At 43.5% G+C, this 17,882-nt stretch overlaps 1 protein-coding gene across 3 annotated transcripts in view; it reads left to right on the top strand.

The window, feature by feature from the left end:
- The window catches only part of LOC137539214 (capping protein, Arp2/3 and myosin-I linker protein 2-like), a 150,571-nt gene that overhangs the window by 59,957 nt on the left and 72,732 nt on the right, over positions 1-17,882 (top strand). For all 3 annotated transcript variants that reach the window (XR_011024966.1, XM_068261753.1, XM_068261752.1), the window contains exon 4: positions 16,376-16,489. Coding sequence is in view for 2 of the 3 variants with exons in the window: in XM_068261753.1 (XP_068117854.1) it covers positions 16,376-16,489 (114 nt within the window). In the remaining variant the exon portion in view is untranslated. The remainder of the gene's footprint in view (positions 1-16,375; positions 16,490-17,882) is intronic.

Here is a 17,882-nt window from a genome sequence, read left to right as displayed (position 1 = left end):
CTGCTTTGCAGCCTCCGTAGAAGCTCATAGCGCGAAACGACCGTCAGGCTCCTCTCCCTCTGCACCCACTGCTGCACCACTGCGTCCACCTTTGGGTATGTGGCCTCACCATGTTGCAATGTTTGTACGCATGTTTTAGCATGTTATTTATATTGGAGTAAATAAAAAGTGAATGACAGCAGTGCCGGCGCTTTTCTCCTTCTCTGCTGATAAGGTTTCAATTTTGCTGGGAGCACTGAAGGAGATAAGCCTCAGTGTTTACTGTATGTCTGAGCTGCCTCAGCAGAGCTCTCCTGCAGCCTATCCCCAACTGCTGATAAGAACTAATTAGACACTTTGATCTAATCTTTAAAATACTGATCACAGAGAAGTGAATTCTTCTGCAACTATATGTAAAAAATAAAGACTTTTCATTGTGTGCTGTGCAAGAGTTCCAGTCCACTTGCAGTATATAAACAATGTCATTCTCTTGAAGCAGTCAAGACTTTAAACATTATATTATTAACCTTTTAACCACTTTACCCCCAGCGGTGCGGATTTCTCCGTCCCTTTTTCCACCCTGTTAACACCAGGGATGGCGAAATCCTCACCTCCCGCGCTCCCATCGCTGTCCATGCTCTCGCTCGCTCGTCTGCACGCCCCCACGCTCGTGCACGCCGCCGCCCGCTCGCCCAGAGATCAATGAACGGGAAAAAACGTTCCTGTTCATTGATCTAAGCCCCCGCAATGATCAGCTGCTTCTATGAGAAACAGCGCGATCATTGGGATTTTCCCCGCCTCATTGTGCTTCCTGCAAGCGTACTTCTGGACGCTTGCAGATCGCATGAACAAAAAATTACTGTGGCCATCTTGTGGCCAAATATTAAAACTACACCCTAAAGCATTTTTCATGTACACATACATTAGTTATACACAATAAATTAACTCATTGCCTCCCACACTCCCCAATTTTTTTTTTGTAATTAAAAAAATTACAAAAAAAAAAACAAAACATAAATAGTTACCTTAGGGACTAAACTTTTTAAATATTTATGTCAAGAGGGTATAACACTGTTACTTTATAAACTATGGGCTTGTAATTAGAGATGGATGCAAAACTGAAAAAAAGACACCTTTATTTCCAAATAAAATATTGGCGCCAAACATTGTGATAGGGACATAATTTAAACGGTTTTATAACCAGGACAAATGGGCAAATACATTTCATGGGTTTTAATTACAGTAGCATGCATTATTTAAAAACTATAATGGCCGAAAACTGAAACATAATGATTTTTTCCCCACATTTTTTCCTATTTTCCCATTAAAACACATTTAGAATAAAATAATTCTTGGCATAATGTCCCACCTAAAGAAAGCCTAATTGGTGGTGAAAAAAAAACAAGATATAGTTCATTTCATTGCGATAAGTAATAATAAACACGGTGGCGTAGTGGTTAGCTCTCTCGCCTTGCAGCGCTGGGTCCCTGGTTCAAATCCCAGCCAGGGCACTATCTGCAAAGAGTTTGTATGTTCTCTCCGTGTCTGCGTGGGTTTCCTCCGGGCACTCCGGTTTCCTCCCACATTCCAAAAACATACGGATAAGTTAATTGGCCCCCCCTAAAAATTGGCCCTAGACTACAGTACTTACACCACATAATATAGACATATGGCAATGGTAGGGATTAGATTGTGAGCTCCTTTGAGGGACAGTTAGCGACAAGACAATATATATACACTGTACAGCGCTGCGTAATATGTCAGCGCTATATAAATACTAAATAATAATAATAGATAAATGAATGGAAGGAGCGCTGAAAGGTAAAAATTGCTCTGGTGTTTCAGGGGTAAAACCCCTCAGTTGTGAAGTGGTTAAAGCAAAATAAGACCATGGGATTCAAGAAAAGTCCTATTTATCTCATCTTTTTATTTTCACATCAGGTTCTTTATAAATGATTTACTGTTTATAACCATTAGCGTTTAGCACTCAATAGCACATGCTGATGTGGCAAGACATTACTTATTATACATCAATGCTCTGTACACCTCTTTATTCTTAACAACATAGGTAACATAGTTGAAAAGGAACATAATATCACTGTACTTATTTCCAGGAACGCACGTCCTCCTTAGGAGTGCATTCCTGGAAATGGGTATAGATTGATCTTCCATGTTTCTCTAGGGATGTGCATATTTGTATGAACTCTTAGCTCCTAGACTTTTTCTGTGGGAATCAATCAAAGTTAACAAGTTTTCTGATTGGCTGGATATCATGTGCCAAAAGAGTGATTATAAACACAGTGCAGACTAGTATGGTGCTGTAATTCTTACCATTCCCAGCAGATAGTCCAAGTTTTAATAGACTGCATGTGCACTGCATAACAGTAATAGCAAGATAAAAAAAACACAGGGACTATGGGAACCTGATCTAGTGTAGTATGTTAGTATGAAGTTGTAGAGGTAACGAAATAGATGAAAATATACTCACAGGTTTAGGTTGCTGATTATAGCAGCCACTTAAGGGTGCAGTGGCTTAATAGTGTATGGTTTAAGTGAACCAGAGACGAAGTACCCTCATGTATTTTACCATATATATCAGTGGGAACATTAGAGAAAACACCTACCCTGCTCTCTGTTTCATTCTTCACTGCTCAGCCTGCTTGTAATCAGCCCTGATAAAATCCCTGACTAGAAATGGCCTGAATGGTTCGCCGGCGAAAGGGTTCCTGGTGAACTTCCGTAGTTCGCGATCGCAGAGAACCGCAAACTTTTCCGGAAGTTCGATTCGCCCCCATAGTGCATCATTAGGGTCTACTTTGACCCTCTACATCACAGTCAGCAGGCACATTGTAGCCAATCAGGCTACACTCCCTCCTGGAGAACCTCCCCCCCTTATAAAAGGCAGGCAGCGTCAGGCATTGGACACACTCATGTGCCTGCAGTAATTAGAGAAGGGAGAGCTGCTGCAGACTCTCATAGGGAAAGCTTAGTTAGGCTCTTGTAGGCTTGTTAGCTTGCTCCTTACTGATTCTTATTGCAAAAAAAAGCACCCCTCAACAGCTCATTTGAGAGCTAATCTTGTTCTTGTGATCTATTTTTTTTTTGTGTGGCCCACTTGCATTATATACAGCCCTGTCAGTCAGTCAGTCACAGCTGGCCTTTGGTGTAATTCCTACTGTGCCACTGCCAGGCCCAGCACATTCAGTGACTACCTGTGTTTGTGTGACAGGCAGCTGCACATTTGTAATCCCAATCACTGCACCTGTTCACTGTTCAGTGCACCTACCTACCTACGTGAGCGCCCGCATTGTTAATACCACCAGTCATTGCACCTGTTCACGTCAGTACCTGTGTGTGTGTGTGACAAGTGCACATTTGTAATACCCATCACTGCATATACCTACCTGTTGTGTTCAGTGCACCCACCTACCTACGTGAGCGTACGCAGTGTGATATTTAATACCACCAGTCACTGTACCTGTTCAGGATACGTGTGTGTGACAGGTGCACATTTGTAATACCCATCACTGCATATACCTACCTGTTGTGTTCAGTGCACCCACCTACCTACGTGAGCGCACGCAGTGTGATATTCAATACCACCAGTCACTGTACCTGTTCACGGTATGTGTGTGTGACAGGTGCACATTTGTAATACCCATCACTGCATATGCCTACCTGTTGTGTTCAGTGCACACACCTACCTACGTGAGCGCACACAGCATCCGTGTGACTGCCTGCCCCAAGACTAAGTCAGTCCCCACACACAGCATCTCTGCCTGCACGCCGTGTGATTGCCTGCCCCAAGACTAAGTCACTCCCCACACAGCATCTCTGCCTGCGGGCCACTTGACTGCCTTCTCCGCCACCACCAACATGGTCCAGGACTCCAGGTGGATTCCTGAATTTTTAAGGCCGCTATAATAATTTTTCTGGTGCGTGTACATGCCTGCCTAATTTTTCTGAGTGCACTGCAGCTGCAACAAGAAAACAAAAGACATGTACATGTGCCAATTCCCCCTCATGATCGTTACCTTGCCGCGGTGAAGGGGCTTGCATATCACAATGAAGCAATGACCGCCGGCTATATGAATGTCTCGGGGGGGGGGGGGGGGGGTGCACACCCATGATAATAAGGTTGTTGCTTCAATGTGGACAGACCAAATTTGGTCAGCTGGACAGTCACTGTTCTGTCATTCAGCTACCTCACACCGGCGACCATATGGGCTGGAAAGCCGCCATCACCTGCACTCTTGTCATGGTGCGCACCAGTCCAGCACGGCCGTCACTCCACAAACAGCTGTTTGCAGTCACTGCATACCTTTCACTGCATCTTTGACTGCACATTGTATTATACCTGGCAGTCAATGCATACCTTCCACTTGAATGGATGGCAGACTTGCCCTCCATAACATATTCTCGTTAAAGGATTTAAAGTTGATTAATCTCGAAAGTCCTCCTGTATTGTTATTTTTGGTCACTACCTCAGGACGTACATGCCATGCCTGCTGCCTTCTTTGGATTTGTGGTAGCCGTTTCTGCTCCTTTGCCCACAGCTTGCCTGCTGCCTTCCTTGGATGTGTGGTGCCTTCCTTGGATGACCACAGATGCCTGGTCTGCAAAGCATGGTCAGGGCAGGTACATTACTTATACAGCAAATGGGTCCTTACTTGGATGTGCGGTGGTGGTAGCCGGTTCTCAGGCTCCCACTCCGGATCGGAATCGAACCCTGATTCCCCGGCCATTACCTGTGGTCACAATAGCAGAACTGCCCTCCATAATAGATTCTCATTGAAGGTACTGAACAGCAAGCAGAAAATGTAATTTAAAAAAAATAGATGTAAGCTTTAACAATGATAGAGAAAGAACCATCGAAAGTTGATAAGGCAGTCAGACATTACCTGATATCACTGAGGAAGAGCAATCTCGCCATGGTGCGCACCAGTCCAGCACAGCCGTCACAACACAAACAGCTGTTTGCGGTGCGTTACACAGTGAGTTTGGTGTGTCAGTGTGAAGCAGTACTCTAATTACACTCCCTGATTGATGTATACACATGCAAGATGTTTTAAAGCACTTTAGGCCTGCAATTTAGCATTCAATGTGATTTCTGCCCTTAAAATGCTACTTTGCGTCAAATCCAGATTTTTCAGGACTTTTGGCGTCTATCCCACTCCCCCATGCAAAAACTCAGATGTTAGACCCCTTGAAACATCTTTTCCATCACCTTTCTGGCCAGCATAAGTGTTTCTAGTTTTCAAAGTTTGCCTCCCCATTGAAGTCTATTGCGGTTCGCAAAAGTTTGCATGAACCGAACTTTTGTGGAAGTTCGGTTTACGGTTCGCGAACCGAAAATCGGAGGTTCGGGGCATCTCTATCCCTGACTGAGCATTCAGTCTGGCTTTGCTCAGGAATCATTATAGCTGAGTGTCTTTTCTGATGTCTTTTCAAGCCCAAGCCTGCCCCCTTCTGGCTCTGCTATAATGACTCAGCTATAATGATTCCTGAGCAAAGCCAGACTGAATGCTCAGTCGGGGATTTTATCAGGGCTGATAACAGGCAGTCTAGGCAGTGAAGAATGAAACAGAGAGCAGGGTAGGTGTTTTCTCTAATGTTCCCACTGATATAGTAAAATACATGGGGGTGCTTCATCTCTGGTTCACTTTAAGGGTCCTGCCTCTAAACACAGTAGTCCTGGGTTCGAATCTTGGAGCTTCCTTTTCAGTAAGCTGCACCTATTCAGTAAGGAGAACTTGTACAAGAGTCCCTAACACTGCTACTGCCTACTGAGTGCGCTCTAGTGGCTGCCTTGCAAGCGCTTTGAGTCCAACAGGAGAAAAGTCCTATACAAATACTGGAATTATTATATGGCGAAGTACCATTCCCTGCACATGTAGAAAAACAAAGAGATGTGTGCTGTATCCTGGTTCATCTGACTGGTTCATCTGACCTAATCGTCTATTGACTAATTAAAATGGCTTTGCAAATGCCTAAGCATATGCATGCCAGAATATGCAGGGTCTAAACTGCGGTGAGCCTTCCCTGCAGGAGTTGGCCCACGCAAAATCCACTGCATCTCAACAGGAGCGCCACGTGTAGGCCTCCCTTTTGCTCCCAGGAAAAGTTGAGCAGCGGTGACACCCCACAAACATCCACTGCTCAGGGGCACCACAGCCGCCCCCCTTGGGGGGGAGCAGCGAGACGGAGACAGCTCCCACTCGGCCTCGGTTTAGATGTTGGTCACTGCCTCAAAAAAGAATCTTATAAACAAACTTATACTTCAACCCCGCAACAGGCGTGACAACAATGAGGATAAACAATGTCTGGAAGTGCCCAATGAGTAATAAAGCAGTTAAAAACAGTTTAAAAAAAGAGGGTAAATGTCGACTTACCTTTTCACCACTTGAGTGATACATTTTCAAACTTTTTGTTGAAAATATTCCACAATAAAGGACTGTGCATTTCATGACCCAAAGCCGCTTCCTCAGGTCAATACAGTGCTAGATTCACAGTGTGATAGGGCTCTGAGGCGCTTGGGCCCTATCACATTGCAAATTTAGCACTGTATTGACCTGGGAAAGCAACTTTGGGTCGAAAAATGCAATATTTTCAACAAAAATTTACTAGTTGAGTGGTGAGAAGGTAAATCATCACTTACCTTCTTATTTTAAAACTGTTTGGTATAGTTTTATTACTAAGTGTGTGCCTCCAGGAGTTGTTTATCCTCACCGGATAATATTAGTCTGTGCTAGCCAGGAGGACCACAGGAAATAGAAGCGAGACAGAGATTTTAAAGGGCGTTGTGTTTTGATGACCCAAAAATCTGGACAAGTGGGAGAATATGTGAATGGCTGCATGTTGGTGGGTGGTGTCTAAGTGGGTTGCATTCTTGCCTGAGAGAACTAGAGTCCCAGGTTTAAGTCTCAGCCAGAGTGTTATCTGTATAATCTTCCTACAATATATTAGTGTGGGTTTTCTCCAGGTTTTCTTCAACATCCCAAAAGATAAAACTGACGTTGGCGGGGTAATGGTTGACATGTTTTAAGGATACAGGCATGGGTAATCTATTACAGGAAATGACAGCTGACTTGTTACAGATAGAAGCTGCGGGTGGAGTGGTAGCTGACATGTTACTGGTGACATTTTATATGGTTGGATGGTGTAGGTGGGAGGGGGCCTGGTGGAGGAATTCCGGGCCCCCCGCCAGTTGAGATTATCAGGTATAGCTGATATGTGATGGTGATGCTAGTACTTGGCTACTAAATAGCCAAGCTCCATCAGGTTACTAAATAGTTGTCGGGGCTCAGCTACTATATAGCGGTGAAGGGTCTCGGCTATTATATATTTAAGCTCTGGATAGGGAAAAAAGATATGGTTAAGATTAGGGAAATAGGATAAAGTTAAGATTAGTGTTAAGAGGGTTAGTGTTAGGGGATAGGGGGAGGATTGGCCTGCGGTTTATGGCAGCCAACAGATGTCTCATCGATCAGAGAGAGATCTGTCTCTTGGCGATTGGCTGCCAAAATCACTAGATGTATGGCTACCTTACCACTTTATCCTCCTCTACATTATCTCATCTATGGGAGGATAACATCCATGTCAGAGGAATTTATGAAACAATGAATAACAAACAGACAATGAGTACTCAACCATTGCCAGTTATCAAGTACGCCTTAACCAATGCTTATGCTGCTTAAATTCATTCTAACTAATTAAGAGAACCTTGTAAGGCATGGATGTCGAACTCCAGTCCTCAAGGGCCAAAGTCATCACCATTTTTGGCACACCTCAAATGAATTGATGGGATTGAGTTAGGAAAGGTGTGGTTTATCAAGCAGAACACATTTCTCAGTCCTTCCTAAACACTGGCATGGAGGACTTGAGTTTGACACTTGTGTTCTAAGTTCTGATAGCCACAAACCAATACTTGCTGTCTATCAAACCAAATCCCAACTTCAAAAGGTTATTTTTGACAATATTTTTGTGTAATCCTGGGAAAAAATACATGAAAATACCCAGTAGTTAAAAAAAAAAAAAAAAAGGAGAGACACAGCTAAGGCACGGTTAAGTAACAAACCTTTTCTATAGAAATAAACCTATTTATCTTGAAATGAAAGAAACAGAAAAGGAAAACACCATTGTTATTGCATTTTACAAATGCTAGTTGCTTGTCTGTTGGACGGATCTATAAGCTTCAGCTCTTTCTTATACCGGCAGAAAACAAGTAAACAGCTAAAGTACTGACAAATTATTAGTGCCAAATCACGGCTACAGATAGCTGAGACAAATGATTAATAACAATGTGTTGCCGGGGATGTTGGTATTTTGTTGCTGAAAGCATTTCTAGGGATCCCTTGTCACTTCTAGAAATTGCAAATTTGTCAGCGACTCTTAGCTGCTAATGTTCTTAAATGGAGATCTACAATCACTTTCGAGTCTTTCAGTTTTCTCAGTCATCTACTAATTAATCAATGGCATTTTAGCATCTCAGCAAGTGGCTTACTTGCATTGAATATGTCACAGCAACAAATGGCAGCAGCAACAGAAAGGAGAAAAAAAATCAATAGGGATTTGTCACCCCTGTGCCGTAGGCCTTCAAGTGGAGAGAAAACATCTGATCTGCATACTTGTTACCATGGGCTGTATTCACAAAAGTCCAGTAAAATGTAAACATGCAGACCACACACATACGTGTTACTGGGTGTTATGGAAATTATGTAACATGTTATGTAGTTCATCTAATTTACTTTATACACACAATGCATGTTACATAGATTTGTGAACACAGCCCCACATCTGCAAAGGTTGTGGGTATCAAATCCACAGGCGTTTCCTGTGAGAGTGCAGCTCTGCATGGTCTACTGACAACTCTCCATGAACTCTAGAGGTACTGGGGCAGATTTATTAAGGCCAATGGAAGGAATACTCGAGGAGTAGTTGCTCTGAGGGTCCAATTGCAAATTGGCTGCAGCAGCTGGCCACTTCGCACATTGGAATACCAAAGTGGCCAACTTTGAGTTCTGGCCATAACATATACGTAGAAATATCAATAGACATAAGTTTATTGTAGTTGCTAGACAACTATACAGTCAAAAGAGAAACCAATTTACAGAAGTCCAAGGCATGGTAAAATACAGTATATTTAAGAATACTGATACTGGAAATAAGTAGGGCTGGCCAACAAGAATACAATTAATACTAAATTGCTGTAGGATTATGTAGATTTTGTATGCAAATTTATGCAGTTTGCAAATTGACCAATCAAATTCCACCAAGGTAGAATTCGAAAGGCCCATTTTCAAGTTGCATTCATTTGCATAGTCCGTCATCAACCCAGAATTATTTACATCTATCAACCATCCCTGCAAGTAACAATATTTAATTTGCACTGTGTAAAAAAGAATTGACTGGATCCTTTTATCATGAAATGTTTTGTTTATGTTTAGTGAAAGTGGTTTCCCCAAATCTTCCCAACAATAGTAAGCTGGGGTCTAATGGTAATGAGGTCTGAAGTAGAGTATTCATTATTCCCAGGACATCTCTCCAGAAGGGAATAATCAATGAACATGACCAGAACATATGTATAATGTTCTGCAACCCTGGTGAGCAACTCTAACAGCAATCCAAATTAGTGGCGTTCATTCTGTGCATACACTCAAGGGTGAGATAGACCCTATGAAGGAATTTAGTTTACTGTAGTTGGTCTCTGGCCAACACTATCATAGTCGGAGAGACCTTCAATATCTCATCCTATTCTTCTCTGTCTAAGTCAGAAATGTAATCAGTCCATTTGTCAAAGCACCCATCAAGTTTAGAGTTATTCATTATGGTCAGTTCGCTATAAATGATCGCCATTGCCTTGGGCAGATCCCTGGTAAGAAGTAACTGTTCCAGACTGTCCGTTGGTTTAGAGCAAAATTGTGAGGAGAAGACAGATATCGAAAAAGGTGTTTATTGAGGAGGCCGAAGTCGATGAAGGTGGAGAGAGAATTCACACTAACTACAGTAGGTGGCTGAGAGTATTGAGTCTGGTATAGTAAGGAAGTAGGGTAGATTCGGATTCCCCCACAGAGGGGTGTATCAGGATATGTGGTTTGGTGACTTCAAGGGAGCTCTAGCCACCTTCCATGCCTTCCAAGTGGCTGTCATACCTGCAGTATCCCGCAAATTAGACTTAGGACCCCTATACGTAAAGTTAGTGAGCTGTTCATGGCAACCTAGGATTGCCGCCTCCACAGTCACTGCAGAACCATGGCTATCCTGTGAGAGCCACTAGCTAAATTTTACACCAAGGACTAGCCAACAGCAGTTAAGATGGTGACCAAAACACCAGACATCCCCATAGACCGCAATGTTAATTAGCCATTTGCTGGGGATCGGCTACACCAGACAATGCCATAAACCGCAATGTAAATTTGCCACTATAATGTGCCCTGGGTGGTTCATGTGGGCACTGAGAAGCGAGTGGTGGGGTTTGGCTATAAGTAGCTGATCGCTGACATTGGCGGAAGTGAGCAGCTAACGGTGGTGTAGATAGAAGAGTTAGTATTAGGCATTAGAAGGGCCACTCACTCCAGCTGGCCCAAGCGGTCAGGCACAGCTGTTATACTGACCTGAAGATATGCTCATGGGAAGCAGGAAATTTGTGAGCCGAGGCCCCACAGAAGCTTGGGCAGCGGCATAGGCGCTCATACTAATTTTGGCCATGGGAGAAAATGTCAACGTTGGAGGCACCTGATAAATTAGCGGGCACTGGTATAGTGGTCTTTGACCCTATGGTTTCCCTGCTTCCTCAGATAGTAATAGCACTGGGCAGGGGCATAGGGGCCACAGTCGCAGCAGTTGCTTGTGCGACAGGGCCCGTGGGCCCCTGAGGGGCCCGCTCGTCCTTCACATGTGCTGCTGCTTAGGGGTCATCAAATACTCACTTCGCCACTATCCACGCGCATCTACAAACTTCTTCCTGTCCTGCGTTCCAGCAACCAATCCTGGCTATCTATACTGAGGCACCTATCCTTGGCTATCTATGCTAAGGCACATATCCCTGGCTATCTATACTGAGGTACCTATTCCTGGCTATCTATACTGAGGCACCTATTCCTGGCTAACTATACTGAGGCACCTATTCCTGGCTATCTATACTGAGGCACCTATCTCTGGCTATCTGTACTGAGGCACCTATCCCTGGCTATGTATACTGAGGCACCTATCCCTAGCTATCTATACTGAGGCATCTTTTCCTAGCTATCTATACTCAGGCACCTACTCCTGGTTACCTATACTGGGGCACCTATTCCTGGCTACCTATACTGGAGGCACCTACTCCTGGCTATTTAATGTAGGGTGGGTGAGGGCCCGCGTCCAAATTCCGCATTGGGGCCCGGAGGTTTGTAGCTACGCCACTGGCAATGGGTGGTTGAATAAAATAACATTCCTTATTGTTAAAATCTTACTGTATATCTTTTTTAATAATTGTTTTTATATCTTTATTTAGGACAGAATTAAACAGAGTACAATAATACAATACAATAACATTTGTAAAGCGCTTTTCTCCCATAGGACTCAAAGTGCATAGCTGTGTCTCCGATTAATACAGGGTTTCAGGCTGGGTTGTGTTACAGAGGAGATAGTCAGATGTTCATGAATGCCAGACTGAAAAGGTAGGTTTTCAGTTTAGACTTAAATGTTTCCAGGGATGGGGCTGTCCTGATTGGGTGTGGCAGGGAGTTCCAAAGTGTAGGGGCAGCATGACAAAAGGCTCTGTCTCCAAAGGTTTTGAGGTGGACTCTGGGGGTGACCAAGGTGTTACGTCCTTTTGATCTAAGATTGTGGGGGGTGTGATGTAGTTGCAACAAGTCCTTCAGGTATCCAGGGCCCAGATTGTGCAAGGATTTGAATGTCAGTAAGCCAATCTTAAACAGAATAGTAGTCTGTGTGCTGGCCATTTGCAGTGTTAATGGTTTTGTTCTCTGTGTTTAACTAACTGGTACAACTGAGAGTTGACACTTTATTTTTGGAATGATGTGCTAATGAGTCTGAATAATATTTTTAATGGAACTGATTTGCCTGAAGGGAGAATTACATGTTGAATTCACTTGTAGTTGAAGTGTTTTTGTGCAGCGTAGGGGAACATATGACCTGATGGCGCTCAGAAAATATATTTGTTTTCTGGATTAAATGGTCGCTATGAAAAATGTTGACGTCACTGGGGTTTACTTTTTTATATTTTAAGTAGAATGTTAATAGCAGAGTAGAAATGAGCTGATAAGGAGAAATATTTTATCTTCAGGTATGGGAAAGGGCTGAATTGTTCTTGAGGCGCACACTTAAAGAGGAACTCCAGTGAAAATAATGTAATAAAAAAAGTGCTTCATTTTTACAATAATTAAGTATAAATGATTTAGTTGGTGTTTGCCCATTGTAAAATCTTTTAAATCCCTGATTTACATTCTGACATTTATCACATGGTGACATTTTTACTGTTGGCAGGTGATGTAGCTGCTGCATGGTTTTTTGGCAGTTGGAAACAGCCGTAAACAGCTATTTCCCACAATGCAGCAAGGTTCACAGACAGGAAACTGCCAAGAGTACGTACTTTTCTTGTTTCTTGTGGGAGGGGTTTCACCACAATATCAGCCATACAGCGCCCCCTGATGGTCTGTTTGTGAAAAGGAATAGATTTCTCATATAAAAGGGGGTAGGAGCTACTGATTGGGATAAAGTTCAATTCTTGGTCGGAGTCTCTCTTTAACAGAATTTCATGATTTTGTTGGTAGTGCACTCCTGAAAAACACATGCAATCCTGCAAAGCATGCTCCCAGCCTCACACTAATCTTTCCATTGCTTCACGGCTTGTTCTTCATAGTCATGAATGGCAGATGTGTGTGCTGCCCAAATAAAAGTGTGCAGCAGTGCGTTGTGCAGCAGTGTGTTGTGCGGCAGTGTGTTGTGCAGAAGCGTTGTGCAGCAGTGCGTTGTACAGCAGTGTTGTGTGTGGCAGTACATTGTGCAGCAGTGTGTTGTGCAGCAATTATTATGTTGTGCAGAATCGTTGTGCAGCAGTGCGTTGTACTACAGTGTGCTGGAGTGTGTTGTGCGGCAGTATGTTGTGCAGCAGTGCGTTGTGCGGCATTGTGTTGTGCGGCTGTGCGTTGTGCAGCAGTGCGTTGTGCGGCCGTGTGTTGTGCAGCAGTGCGTTGTGCGGCAGTATGTTGTGCAGCAATTATTATGTTGTGCAGAATCGTTGTGCAGCAGTGCGTTGTACTACAGTGTGCTGGAGTGTGTTGTGCGGCAGTATGTTGTGCAGAAGCGTTGTGCAGCAGTGCGTTGTGCGGCATTGTGTTGTGCGGCTGTGCGTTGTGCAGCAGTGCGTTGTGCGGCCGTGTGTTGTGCAGCAGTGCGTTGTGCGGCAGTATGTTGTGCAGAAGCGTTGTGCAGCAGTGCGTTGTGCGGCAGTGCATTGTGCATCAGTGCGTTGTGCGGCAGTGTGTTGTGCAGCAGTGTGTTGTGCACCGGAGCAAGGGTAAAATGAATTTTGAATTTAAAATAATGCATCTATTCTACATTGTCTGCTGTGCATTGTGATACTGCATGCATAAATGCCTATAATGTGAAAAGAGACCCAGGGCTTTTTTATACTGCAAATCGCAAAATGCATTTTTTTTATTTTTGGGCTATTTTACAACAAGGTTCCATGTTTCAAATAAGGTGACTGCCTAGGGAAATGAGGCCATTTGACAGCACCACTGAGAGGTAGTATAAAAAATTGTATTTAATAATTAAGGTGCAGTAGTGTTATAATTCATAAAGTCTGGGTCAATTTGGCATTTGCACTCTCAGAAAAAGACCTTATGGTTGTGAAGCACGTCGGCTGCCTGGCCTGGAAATAGGAATCGTGTGCCAGTACAATTGTGATTTGACTCTGAAAAGCTTTCTAGTGTTGCTGGATAAAAGCTCTATAGGTATGTGTGGTTTATAGAAGAACAGTTTCTTTGATAGTTGTTATTTAAGCTATATACAATTCATATTATACAAGTCAAGGAGACACTGTCATTTGTGTTGGAATCCATCTTTCTGCCTGGGATAGCTGTCTGATATAAGTCTTGCCTTTGGTAGCCTAGTCAGATGGGAGGCACAGGAGGCACTAGAATAATTGTAGCTATTGGTGTCCTATTTTGGGATCATTCTTTTGACTGATAAACTCTTCAAAATCCGTAGAAATGTAGTAAGTAATTGATTTAAAGTGATCAAACTTGTTACAAACCTGGACTCCTGTACAGCAAGTTTCACTCACAGCCTTGCCAGATTCTGTTTTCAAAAGGGAGTCCTTGTGAGTCCTGAAAAGTAGATGCAGATCACTATGATCCAACTTGGAACTGACTGATGACTCCTCCTGCAACAAATGATCAAACTTTGGTCTTTACGATCCTAAACTCCTCCTCCTGCAGAGCTGCACCTGCACAGCAGTGTTTTCATCTACCCTCCACAGCTGAAAGCATAGCAAGCTTTGGGAACCCACTAGGACTCACATTCTTGATAAGGCAAGCAAGATTATTGTGCCTAAAAGTGTATGAAACATTTCCTTTACCTTATGCACATTTTTACATTTTTGAATTATCATAGTTTTCCGGGATGGACATTAACAAAGAAATAGGTCTCCCCAATGATAAAGTCCCAACATGACACATCAAACATATAGTCAATCAAAATACTTTATTTGAACACTGGTTACAAGAGTGGCATTAAAATCATCTAAAAACAAGGCATGATCTGGGAGTCCTCCACAATATTAAACAAATTGGGTACTGGGGCTATTGGGTAATAGGTTACTCCCAGTACTCAATGCAACTTTTGTATTTTGATGGACTATATGTTGTTTGATTTGTCATGTTGGGACTTATTGGTCTTTTGTCATTGCGGAGGCTGTTTCTTTGCTAATTTCATTGCTGTCGAATGGGCCGTGTGGCCTATTTCCTCCGTATATGCATCCTTATGTCTAACTGTTATGACAAGAAACTAATAGGCATGTAGCTCTGATGCTCATACTCTTTCTTTTTGATAGTGTTCCGGGACTGACTGTAACATTTGCTTTGTTATAACTAGTGAATAAATGATCACGTTTGGCATCTAGTTGACTCATACTACAAGTTATATAAATATTCCAATTTAGGTCTATTTACACCTCTCTTTCCCAGTGTTCCACAATCTTATAAATTTAAAATTCCAAAGGAAAATGAATGTAGCTCCAACTGCAAACCACTTTTTTTCCCTTGATGGTGTTTTATTACTCCTGCAAAATAACTTCTTCAGTTCTAAGGAGTAAGGATTTCTAGACATTTTATAAATAGAGGTAATCCACTTACTCCAGACTACAGCCAAGCAGGCTGTTAATTGTTGAAGTGCCTGGCTGAAGGTGTGCAATGACTGCAAAACTTCTAGAAGAACATGAGGAAAAATTGATTGTTGAGGAAATATGGTGTCAAAGGCCTCTTTTCAGATAAAACTTTGTTGCCACTTAAAGGGAGGCTGAAGCCTAATTAAAAAAAAATAAAAATCAAATACTCACCTAAGGAGAGGGGAGGCTCTGGGTGCTAATGAGCTTTCCCGTTGTCCTCGCTTTCCCCCACAGGCTCCCCATTAGCAGTCTATGACCGTTTGGTTGTAGACATCTCTCTTCCAAGTTGGTTTGGCTTCAGCAGTCTTCGGAAGCACTTCCGAAGACAGGCCGTTCCGTACTGCACATGCCCTCTCTCACACACTCGTACGTGCGCAGTACCGAGCCACCTGTCTAAGACTACGGAAGTCTCCCGCGGCAGGAGATTTAAACCGAGAAGCCTGCAGGGGGACGAGGAGACCGGGAGGAGAACAGGAAAGCTCCAAGACCCAGAGCCTTCCCTCTCCTTAGGTAAGTATCTGTTTTTTTGTTTTAAATTAGGCTTCAGATTCTCTTTAAACTATTTACATCATGACCATTAATATCATAGTAAGATACTTTACAGGAGTGGGAACAAGTCTTTAGAATAGAAAAAACATGCCCCGTTTTTCTTTGAATATAGAATGATGCAGATACATAAGGAATTTCACAGAACTAGATTTATAATTCAAAGCAGAGACTCGCAGGAGCAAACTGATATACACAGACCTGCAAACACATTTCTGCAGGTAGGACCCCTGAACAGATACGGATGGCTACCTGCAGTGGAAGCAGTTACCGTGGTTACTGCAAAACACAACCAGGTTTGGACCTTTTGTAGGTATCAGACCCTATGCAGGTCTTTGCTTTTAGGTGTTTAAGTGCCGTCAGCCGTCAGGTAAGTACACTGACTCTTGTTTAAACAAAATATAAAAGTATATGTAACACTGACAGCTGATGGTCATTTTTCTGTTTTATTATCAGAAAAAGCTGTATGAAAAGTCAGAAGCTTGCAGCACATTTGAGCACAGAGTTCACAGCATGCTACATCGTATTGGAGTCATGCGGGTTTTATCATCAGAAACCAAGAAGAAGCAGGTGAGTCCTAAAATTGCCTGTAATTCACACTGAGAAAGCTGACGCTTAGCATGCTTGGCCCGTACAGTAATATGTTACTACAGTGGCCACTGTGTATTGCTCCAAAATGATTTCTCATGGGGGATATTTATATCTGTGTTGGGAACAGAGGATTGTGGACCGCACAAGTAAATCAGTAAGACAGGCTGAGCCAGCAGTGGTGTATTATTGCAGCTGGATCAGCATTCAGTGCAGGGCTCTGCGTTCACATGAATAAAGAGCTGAACCCAGCAGTCAGTCTCAGCCCTGTTCATTTCAATGTTAGTTTGTTTCAGTGCCAGCTTCTGGTTTTTTTTTACACCAGGGATATCACAGGCAAATTCTACAGTAGCTGAGTGTTTGTGGGATTACTGGTTTTGCTAGCAGGGGTATAACTAGAGGGCAGCAGCACATGCGACTGCAGGGGGACCTAGAGCTGTAAGTGGGCACCAACTACTACTTTACTGCCTCTGATAAAGGGGTCCATCCTTCAGATTAGGTCTTGTGGCTACACTTGTTATGAATGTGAAAATCATGATAGCCACACTTGGTTTATGATCCTTGCAAGATGGGCCCCCAGGCTGTGAGGGTCACATGGGGTAGGCAATACTAGTGTAACTAGAGGGAAGCAGCCCCTGCAATCACAGGGAGGCCCAGAGTTGGGGAAGGGGGTCCTCAACTACTAACCTTCCCTTCCTCCGATACAGGGGACTATACTTCAGATCAGGTGAATTTGTGGCTAAACCTGCTAGGGGTGTAAAGATAACATTGGCCACAATTGTCTTATAATCCTTATGAGATGGGCAACGAGGCCGAGAAGGGCACCGAGGGGAGGCAAGGGAAGAGGTGTGAACATTGGGAGGGACTTATTAGAGTTTTACTGGAGGGCCCCATGAATTGCAGTTACGCCATTGGATTGTTAAGTGAAAGGGTGTAAACCGTGGGGGGCCCCATCAGCGTTTGCTGTGAGACCCCATGATTTAAAGTTACAACCGTTTGCTAGATTTTATTCTTGAAGAGAACCCGAGGTGGGTTTGAAACATCCTATTAGGACACAGAGGCAAGCTGCGCTATAAAAGACGCGGGCGAGCGGAGGTGACTGACAGCCTTCAGGTAAACAGCCAGCTAGCGAAAATCTGCGTGTCGCTAGCCTAGCGTTTTTTTATGGGGGAAGCAGAGCCTGGGAGGGGGGGGGGGGGAGGTGGAGACAGTGTGTAAGGACACAGAGGCTGCTCTTTGTATACAGCACTTGCCTCATAGGATTTTCAAACCCACCTTGGTTTCTCTTTAAGTCTTGTGTCAGACATTAGGATTAGCTGAAGGGGAAGGAAAGGGGGGGGGGGGGGGAGTTAGCACATGGAGGCAGAGACAGGAA

This window comes from Hyperolius riggenbachi, chromosome 11, assembly GCF_040937935.1.
Source record: "Hyperolius riggenbachi isolate aHypRig1 chromosome 11, aHypRig1.pri, whole genome shotgun sequence".
In the NCBI taxonomy this organism is placed as follows: Eukaryota; Metazoa; Chordata; class Amphibia; order Anura; family Hyperoliidae; genus Hyperolius; species Hyperolius riggenbachi.
Note: the sequence above shows the minus strand (reverse complement) of the source record. Positions and strands in the feature narration are given on the sequence as shown.